Here is a 10,541-nt window from a genome sequence, read left to right as displayed (position 1 = left end):
GACAAAATTGGCCCAATTAGAGTAATTTAAATGAATTAAAAGATCTCAAAGATGACGATGCGTGTGTTGAACACAAGAAAACAATGTCGATGCCAAAAAGTGATTCTGAGTCGATCAGTATAATGAAAGATGGATCGAATCAATCCCAAGTTCCTCTAGATCTTGCATACATCTGCAAAAACTTATTATGGCCTTGTACTACAAGTGGTGTGCGGCATAAAAAGCCAAGAGAAAAAGTTGTCTTACTTGACGAATCTATTTGTAATTCAGTTTCGTAGGCAAAATAGAAAAATACTCCCTCTAAATAGGCTGCGACTCTCGGCGAGCAAGTAAGGACTAATTTGAGACTTTTTTTGTGGTTCCATTTCGCTTTTTGCGAATTTAAAATGAACTTGTAGATCTTGCGCCAAGTTTTAGTTTTCTCTTTGAAAGTTTTCAGTTGTTAGCGTTTTGAGAAGTCTGGCAGTCGATAACATACAATCGATTCGAAATTTCAAATTCAGATTTGTACGTGTTAAAAAAGGGACAGAATAGTGGCATACGGTTTAGGATAGTAAGTTTTTTTGGTTCTTCTTCAATGGGACCAATCATCCGGGGGCATCCCCTACACGTGCAATACCATGATGGTCAGAAAGAAGAGCAAAAAAAAAGAGAGAATTAATGGGTGATCGGAACGACTTATCGCCGACTGAACTGAAGGGCACTGCGATTTTTGAGCCCGCGACGACCGTCTCCAATCTATTAACTGGCTGCTTTGATTTTTCAGATAAATCCCTCAATGAGTGATATAATATTATCAAAATTACATTTTTCGGCAATAGTTGCCTTACGTAGAACGTCCATTATGAAACCCGACGTATCGCCTTGGACTTGGCGCATGTCTCGTCTTGCTGTTTGTATTCAATTTAAAGTAAATGCACGTCTCAAGGATACGGGAAATAGATGGCCAGGTTAGTGGAACATTTCACTCAGAAACTTAAACTATTATGATCGTTATAGGACTTCTGAAGGGTGTTCTTTTGGGTGTTGCAAGCAGAAGAAAAAATTTGATAGACCGCATCATTCGCTCGCGTACAAGTAAAGTAAGGGCAAAGCGTATGTGTGTTGCTATTCCTTTTTGCTCATCACACATTTACTAAAGTAATGATTAATTAATTAATGAAATGAAATTAAATGAAATTATTTTGGTTGACGGTGTGAAAAAATTTTATAAAAAAATTATTTGATTGTTTTAAGCTCAATTATATTCTAATAATTGCTATTAATTAATATGTTTACTTTCATTTTGTGCAATTTGAAAAAATTTGTTTATCTTGTGCAAAAACTTTCTCTAAAAATTCTTTTATATATTACGTAATATAAAAAAAAAAAAAATGCTTAAAATATTTTCTTTAGAAAATGTTCTTCGAGTCATTTTAAGAAGAAACTTTGTATTGAAACTACCTGCTCGCCACTAACTAAAATTATATTCTTATTTACTTTGAACGAATTTATGATTGTGTGACTAGAATCACTGCGCGTGTCTCATCGTTTTCTTTCGAATTATCTAAAAACTAAAATATTCATATTGCAAGTAAGCAAGTAAGTAAGTAAGTAAATCTGTACTGTACTGTGTGTTGTGTGTATCGATTGCAACAAAAATTGAAAAAGAAAACATTGAAACAATTTCAAATCAATGAGTGGAATATTTATTTAGTCTTCTTACTTCTTGAGTTCTATTGGTTAACTTGGTTCGTGGCGGCAAGTTCAAGGCCATGTAAAATGCCGCTATTCAAGGTGGCTAAAGGTGTGTTAATAATGCCGTCACGCAAAGCCAATTGATAAGCTACCTCGAAGGCTTGTCCCAATGTCAATATTATCTCAGTAGCCAGATCCTGAAAGTAAAATCCAAATACAAAACGAAATTTATTTGCTCAGCAAATTCCTTTATCCTATTCCTTACCTTATTTTCACCATAGAAAACATGACAGTAGTGTATATCTCGTTCTTTAGTGATATACGCGAAGTATCTCATATCTTCGGCGTCCTGGCAAGCACAGTTAATGTTTTGTATCTCGTGTTCACAAATGGTATTCTAGGAAGTTAATAAATCAATTATTTGTTAGATGTAATTGCTGCTCTATTTTTCTGCTTTTTTTTTCTTTTTTTTCTGACATTTTTATCATTCGTTTTCAGCATTCGTACCTTTGTATTGATATCCAAGAATTCGACGCCACGAAACGATATGGCCAGAGTTACAAGAATTCTCTTGTGATTTTGAAATGATTGATTACGGGCAGCATTAGTTTCTGGCACGGAAGACGTTAACATATTGGTAGCTGTGGTTTGTTGTTCATCCTGCTTAAGTTTCTGTATTGATTTGCGTGTCGATTCTGTGCCACGCAATTCTTTCACAACCGTTGAGCCTAAATACTATTGAAAATAATAGATGCATGCGAATGCGTTTATTATAGTGAGATGTGTGTGTTTTTGTGTGTAGATGTAAACATACATAAACTTCATATTTAATTTGTCCATTGAGCAAAGCATTTGCTGAGTGACGCCATTTAGTTCGTAAATTATCGGGTAAATCTAATAACAATTCACAGGGCGCACGTATTTGTAGTGATGCCTGATGAGGAGTTTGCTGTGCCGGCTTTTGACAGGGAGGTGGCGGAGCAGGTCTAGATAAAATGCATAATAATTATTTTAAAATTAGAGCAAACGTTCCTCAACACAAACCTGTTTTTGCGGTAGCCCGTCGTCGAGTGACGTTGGGCGGTGTCTTTACCTTTACTAATTGTTGCTGCGTTTCCACTTAATGGAACTTTATTATTAATTAATTTGGGTTCACGTATTTGCTTAATACAAGCCATAGATTGCAAAATACGCTTCCGATGGCCAAGTTTATTAATTTCCAAAACGGTTTGCAATTCGACATCCCAAACTCCGCTGGCACTATCGAGAGTGTTGTATAGATGTTTACTGCAACGTTACCGTATATCTCACCAATGGTATAAATTCATTATTTATATGTAACTTACTTGAAGGACTCTATGTACTCGGGTAGTTGAATACTCGTAAGCCATTGATTTAAACTTGTTATGCCAAGCGATTTATTCTCTTGCTTCATAGAGGCTTGCGCTTGAAAATCGGCTTTCGGTAAGGTCCGTATAACTTTAAGTAACTTGTCGCCATCGCTAGCGGTTATGTGCAATGCCTCTACATCCGCTTTCTCAAACACTCCATTCTGTAGAATGAAGAAACTTTAGAGATCTTTACGTGACACAACTAAATTGAATGTACCATAAATTTGTAGTTATCGTAGCCGTTCTCGAACAGTATTCTTTCTAAATGTAAGAGACCAGCTGAACGTAAACGACTTATAAGAACTTGTCTTTCGGTGGGATTTTCTAAATCATCAAAGTCTAAATCTATGTCATTGGTGGGTGATATGTTGCTGTTCAAGATACCGCTACCGAATGATTCGATGATTTCAGAGATTTTTTTGCGTGCTTCTTCTGCATTGAAAGGACTTAGAATACTGCTTTCGTGGGAGGTTGACGTTGTTGTCGTAGCCGTTGTAGTTGTGCTTTCTTCGTTGGAACTTTCGTTGTGATTTTGTGTGTTTTGCTGCGCTTGCTCTTCGTTCGATGAACTATTCAACGAACTTTGATGACTTAGCTTATCACTTGTTTCTAAATTTGTCTCTTGAGTTTGTGCGCTATCCTTGATTGAATCTTTCTCTTCCAGTGGAATTTTTGAAACACTTATTTTGTCTTCGTTTGTTTCCGGGCAACTATTTTTCATGACATGGTCCTCATCGTTGTTTGCGTTATTAGTCGTTGTTTCGCGTTTGGTTGGTGATATTTTTGACGATATTGGTAGTTGTGGGGGTTGAGCTTTAATAAGTCTTCGTTCTGGTACTACAGGTTTTGCCGGTATGGGTGGTCTCGGCTTTTGTAGGAGCTGGTCGCTTGCGCAGATGCTTCGTTTTTTATGTATAGTTGCATAAACTGGTATTTGGCCTTGTGGAGGTAATTGCTGTTGCGGTCTTGACGGTGGCAGCTGAACTTGAGGTGGGCTGGTTTTTCGGGGTTTATTTACTGTAGCATAAGCTGGTTCACATCTGCGATTGTTAGCTATTGATCCTTTTATAAGGCCTGCAAACGGAGCATCCCCCACAAACTCTTCAACATTATCTGTGGAGGCGCTGTGATCTGACGTTGACACGCTGGAACTGAGTGAGCCCGAAGAGCCTCGTATCGCCCCCGATTCTATGGTAGAATAAATGGTCGTAGAATTTGATATAGCATTCAATTTGGTAGGCGACTGTACGTATGCATAATCATAATTTGAGCTATTGGATAAATTCGTATGCCTCAATGGTGAAGTGCCCATATCGATCATTTGTTGTTGTTGTCTTTGCAAATGTATTAAAGCCGAGCGCCTCTTGTATTCCTGGCTAAGAGGCCGTATGCGCTCGTGTATTGTTTTCTCCGCCTGACTGGAAGATGGCGGGGGATGATCGGGCGTCGGTGGCTGTTTATAGTTTGTAGGACTCTGCGGTACTAGATTGCGAGGATCGGATTGTTCTTGATCCCCCGTTGAAAGAGAACTGAAAGCAATAATAAAATTTCAATGACCGTCTCACCATTAACTTTTAGCAATGTCTTACTAGCTGTTACGATTCCTTTTCAATTTTCGATTTGGGTTATAGGATTTAAGCGCTAAGGAACTATCAGCATTGACGGTGTCCTTGATATCGTTAACATTTCCTGGAGTTGGTTTCGGTCTCTTCATTGAATTGGTCATTTCCTCGTGGGAATTTGGCACTAAATTTTCCACATTATCTTCATCGTGATGTCGCTTCTCTAACATATCCGCTGCAATTAGCATAAACATTAACTCTTTAGTTTTTTCCGGAAACTTGAAGAGGCAAAAACTTACTACTTGAGCTTAATGATATTCCTGCTGCTGAGCGTGTAGTCTCCCGGGCACTGATAAATAGACGACTTCCCCTTTGGCGATCGCTAAGTTGCGATTCGTCAAAGCTCGTTCCTCCCACACTGCTGGGACTTTGATAAGAGTATGGACTGTCGTTTGAGGGACTACGCATCTGCCGACGTCCAAATGTTGATTGCTGTTGATGATTGGGTGATGTATAGCTGAATGTTTGTCCCGTGTGAGTCGGTGAAACAGAAAGATTGCGTCGGGGTGGTTTTTTAGGCGGCGCGGCAGGACCAAAGCTGCTTAATATGGGCGCGTTACCAACGAAGCTGCTTACTCCTCCTATAAAGAAATGTTGTGATAAAGAAGAATTTAATGAAAAACATTTCATATACCTGTTGAACATCTAGACCTTGGCGATATCGAAGCTGGCTCAAAACTACTCATCGATGATGACGGACTAACAGCTATATCACTGTAAAGAAAACAATTTATTTCGTTACATGTGAGTCAAGCATATGCAACTTACTGATGCGATGCATTTGAGTGACTTCTAATTGGTGAATTTGTAATTTCATGATATAAGCGATTACCACCACCTGAATCGTCTAAATGTAAACCACTGTCCAGTGACTTACCGCCGCCGTTGAACGTATTGCCAGAGCTGAATCTTTGTTTGCCATTATACGAGGATTGTTGCATGGAATGAGAATGATTTAATAAATGATTATTCGAATTGAAATGATAATAGTTGTTGTGTTGTTGCCTCTGATAATGACTGCTGGAATTATGATTACGTTTTGTTGACTGATTGGGCTGTTGTTGATGACGATAAATTACGTCTTCGCCATCATCAGTGTCCATTTGATTACGTAAATCTAGAAAAAAAAAGTCATATTAGAATGCATCTGACGAACTTTAAAAGAAATTTGACTACAGACTTACTATTTATAACATCAATAATATGCTTAGTGACATGTGCCGGAAACTCTTTAAGTATGTCTAAGACGGTTCGTTCTTCTGCATCTGTAGCATTTAGGTCAATTCCAGCTTTAAGTAGCGTTTTCACCACAGACTCCTTGCCACATAAGGCCGCTTCATGCAAAGCAGAGCCAGAAGGTGTTAATAAATTCACACTAACTCCGGCTGCCAGCAAAACTTCCACTACTGGTTTGTGGCCATTCCGACTGGCCAGGTGCAAGCAAGTATGAGGGAATACGTAGCGTGTGGGTGTAGCCGGTGATGGGAGTTGTGATGGTGAAGAGGGTGAAGGTGTAGATATCGAACTTGAGTGAGGCAAGGGTGAAGAATGCCGAGATTTATTGTTCGTTTGGCATTCTAAACTGGAACGGCTGTAAGGGGCTATTAATTCGGGATGAGCTCGTATTAACATTTGTACTGCCTGTAATCTTCCATATTGACAAGCTAAATCCAGCGGCGTTTCACCTCGGGTATTTCGCATATTCGGATCTGCGTCGTGACTTAGAAGTATTGACAAAGCGCCTGTATGGCCATGTTGCCCGGCGCAATGTAACGGTGTTTCTTTTTCTATGGTCTGTAAATTAGGATTCGCTGGTCGATACGGATGACCCAATAACATTTTTACAATTTCATCTTCACCTGCCCAGGCGGCCAAATGAAGAGGCGACGAGCCCCTCATATCGGGCAAATTAGGTGAAGCCTCATGAGCCAGTAGTAATTTTACTATATCAACATGACCATTAAGGCAGGCGTGATGAAGAGCTGAGTAGCCACCACTATCCTGACAGTTTACGCCAGTACCTCTGCGTAGACTAGCCAGAGGACCGGCTCGTTTCGCCTTCTGATTAAGTACTTTTTCTATAAAATCAATATTTCCGTTGCGGGCAGCTTCCAAAAAATCTTGATCCTTTCCCATGCTTGATCTCGGCTAGAAATGCGATGATTATTGAACGTTTACTATATCAGCATATAATGCGTCGCTTCTTGCGGCTAATGACGGTGCTTTGAATGTGATGCGAACAGTTTTATACAATCAAATGGCATCTGAAATGAACTGCGGGAAAGGATAATAATTTTTACTCTCTACCAAAAATAAACAATAAAAACTATTCTATATATTTCTTCTTCTTCCTCTTCTTCTGCTTTTCAGCAAATCAACAACCGAAGATTCGGGGTGATGTGTGAAAAGGCCCAATGTGAACACAAACTTCGTTGTTTAGGCCCTAACAAAGTTGGGATAGTTTTCATATATATATATATATATATATATATACATATACGTTTTTATTTGTTTATATTATTCTTTCTTTATATTTGGCAATTAAACTACATTTATTTAATGTTTTGTTCATTTTTTCATGTTACACGTCCGCCACGCATTTTTTTTCTTTAATTTTTATATGTTGTTCTATATCTGCTTTGCTGTGCTATTTTATTTTCACTTTTATTAAGGCTTTCAGTTTTTGATTGAACTATCAAAAGTTTCTATTTAAATTTGTTAAAAACCAAAGGATCAGTAAATTATTCCCATATTAAAAAAACCTTCAAAGAAAAAAAAAAAAATAAAAAAAAAAAATAAATAAAAAAATGAACATGGATAAGCCAAGTAGCGTAATCAAAGTGCTGTTTTTATATGTTTGGATTGTAAGATATCACTGGATATCTCCAAAACCATAAAAATAATGTGCCATTAAGTCTTTACCTAAATATCCAAATTAGCTGGCAATACACGAAAACAGAGCTATAATTATAAAACAGACCTTTGGCGGCAACTGCAACAATATCAACAACAACTATTGCTAATTGCTATAAACCTGAATGCGTTTGATTACAACGTTAAGCATTCACGTAATTATAATGAAAGGCAATAATAAAAAACCTTAACCGCAACAGATATCAGTTAAACGTATAGACATTGACACACAGCAGGAGTGTAGAATAAGTGTACGTATAAACCAAAAAAAAAAACACAAAAAAAGTTTATGTGAGCACACGATGAACTTAACAAAGGTAGGTTATGTCCTAGGGAAGAAAAGAGAGAATAAACAAGAAGCTCATCATAAACACTCCAGAGTTTTATGCGCAGAATTACTACTAAGTTAAAAATGGCCGGTGGTAATGTTGGCTGATCTGGGAAACAGGATAAAACGCGACATGTGAACACATATGTAAAAAGAGGAGACAACTCCCAAAAAAGATACACATCTCTATACGCATCCCTATCACTTAAATGTTGTTGTGCCCATGTTGTGCCATAACTAAATGTTTATGTATATGTGTTCTATAGATACTATGCAAACAGTAGTAAAGTGATGAGTTTTCAGAAAGCAAAAATAAAAAAAACAAAAAACTGAAAATGTGTTTAGTCTGTGGCGTCATAAAATCTATATAGATAGGGAAAAGGAGAGGACGTAATAGCTGAAGATAGTGTTTACAAAAAATTAAGCAGAAGTGGAGAGACATCAAAAGTAACGGGCACTTAGCCATAGTCATAGTCATAGATTATAAAATATGGGCAGACATTTGCTTGGATTGGGTTACACAGGCAATAATTGAGATGAGAAAAACAATTTTGGAATGAAAATCTTCACACAAACATCAACAGATGCACAATCAAGCGTGACGAGTATGTTAAGCTTTGTATACATGAAACTTAAAACTTATACAAACTCGCACATAGATAACCGAGTACACACTTGGAGACAACAATTTAGGTCAAAGGATATTGACCGAGACAAATGGCCGATTATGAATTATAAAACAAATAAATGAATTATGTGGAAAATGATTCTGTTGAAGTGAACAATGCGGACTCACAATACACGCGTACAGCAGTACGACGGTATCATAATATCGACAAAATTTTCTTGGTTTTCCTAATGCAATTTTTGAGTTTTTGAGTTTAATGCAGCTTTTTAAGTTTTTCTTACGCTATAGGTTGGGTTATTTTTTTTTTCTTTAACCTTTTCAAGTATAGCACTTAAAAGGCGTGTACCCTCGTTTTGCACATTTCACTTTTTATTCTTATCCTATAATGCATTCATGTAGAAACTTTTTCTTGTACAATCTTTTTCTTTATATATTTACCTAAGCTCCGATTCACTTTGTTATTCTTATTTAAAGCATTTTTCACTTCGTTTTTTTTTTTTTTCTCTCTCTAATTCTATTACAATAACTTTGAAATTTTCATTTTCCGTTTGTAGATTAACTACTACTTTTCATGCCGTTTAATTGCACAAAAAAAAAAGAAGAAAAACAATAAAAAATAAAATTTCATTTAATTAAAATTCTTGCATTTTGTGCGTTCTCTAATTGTGTGTGTTGTATTTGGTTCCGTACTTGCAATTCTATTTAAAATTCTTTATACGATTTTCGTAGATACTCAGTTAGTGAGTTTTTTTGCTCTCTAACAGTAGCAATTGGACTCGGACATGTGCGTTTCGCTGTATGTGTCATTAAAATTCCACTGTGCGCCCGTCATTTGTCTTACACCACCCGTTTTGTTATTCTGTCCATAAACGCGTCGCTTGTATGTTTATGAGAGTCGTTTCCACCATTTACGGGAGCACATGTGAAATTAATTTACACCAACGCCAGCTTAATGCTACTGTGCTTTCACTCTTGCCTGAGTATACTTCTCATGTTAAACAATAGATGTAGAATTTCTCATAGAATTGAGAATTGCGAGAGAGGATACTTTTGAACTTTCCTTATGCCATTTGCGAATTGAAAAAGAGCACGAGAAAGTAAAATGTTTCTTCAAAAAGAGGGAAAGTTTTTCATGTTGTGAAAACTATTCAGTAGCAGTCGTAACTTGCATACTTATTTCTTCGAGAAAGTTTCCAAATCTGAGAAGTTTAGCGGCAGAAGCCAATATGTTTAAGCAATCCTCGCATTCCCCATTATTTGAGGCCAGTATTTCTTATATTAGCTGTGATTTCAGAGCTCAATTGGAAATGCGTTGCAATGTGAAGTTGTGATAAAGTTTTTCTTTCTTCTTCCCATTTTAATACGATAGGAATTTAACGTAATTTGTGCTTCTATCAAATAAATGTTTACTACAAGGATGCGCATGCGCTATGGCTTGCTGTGTCTTGTGGCGAACTCGTCAAAGAAGTCGTTATGAGCAGAATAATACTCAAAGCACAACACGTTGGTTACGTTTGTCACAACAAATCTAATATATCCGAAAATAAATACCAACATTATAGACGTGCGAGGCCAACTATTAGACACCCTACAACACTTTGCCTAATAAAGTTATTCACTCATTTTGCTAATAATATACCAAACATTACACATTATTTTCATGCAAAGTACGTGGTCCATATTCGGTGAGGTTGATTTTTATGTTAATTTACTATTGTGAACTAATTTTCACCATGAAATATCAACAATTGTACCTATTTGCTAAATAAAGATTCAGTTTCTGTAGGAACGGCCATGCGAGAGAGGCTTGAAAAATTGACCCAGCCTATCCAAGGGTGCCAATTTTTTCATAATAGGGTGCCATATGGGAAACGGGCGAAAAAGTGAGTTCATCCAAACTATTTAAGGCCTTTTATATTTTACGTAGTTGGGAAACATCAATAACCTCAAGAAATGTAGACTTTCCACCTAGAAGCTTAAAG

At 37.0% G+C, this 10,541-nt stretch overlaps 1 protein-coding gene across 2 annotated transcripts; it reads right to left on the bottom strand.

Moving 5' to 3' along the window:
- Positions 1-832: 832 nt before the first annotated feature.
- LOC119639471 (ankyrin repeat and sterile alpha motif domain-containing protein 1B) lies at positions 833-9,034 on the bottom strand. 2 transcript variants are annotated; one of them, XM_038036873.1, is made up of 14 exons: positions 8,998-9,034; positions 5,875-6,964; positions 5,459-5,807; positions 5,325-5,404; positions 4,930-5,271; positions 4,658-4,865; positions 3,286-4,597; positions 3,024-3,229; positions 2,722-2,964; positions 2,492-2,663; positions 2,185-2,412; positions 1,943-2,074; positions 1,706-1,874; positions 833-1,609 (listed from the first exon to the last, which is right to left on the bottom strand). In XM_038036873.1, exons 2-13 carry the CDS (start codon positions 6,824-6,826, stop codon positions 1,716-1,718), a joined length of 4,383 nt encoding a protein of 1,460 aa, XP_037892801.1. In that variant the 5' UTR covers positions 6,827-6,964; positions 8,998-9,034; the 3' UTR covers positions 833-1,609; positions 1,706-1,715. The 2 variants fall into 2 exon arrangements, with proteins under 2 accessions (XP_037892801.1, XP_037892800.1); XM_038036872.1 differs by having other exon boundaries at positions 833-1,874.
- Between the last annotated feature and the right edge of the window lie 1,507 nt (positions 9,035-10,541).

Source organism: Glossina fuscipes, unplaced genomic scaffold (genome assembly GCF_014805625.2).
Source record: "Glossina fuscipes isolate IAEA_lab_2018 unplaced genomic scaffold, Yale_Gfus_2 112, whole genome shotgun sequence".
NCBI lineage: Eukaryota > Metazoa > Arthropoda > Insecta > Diptera > Glossinidae > Glossina > Glossina fuscipes.
This window is presented reverse-complemented; position numbering and strand designations above follow the sequence as displayed.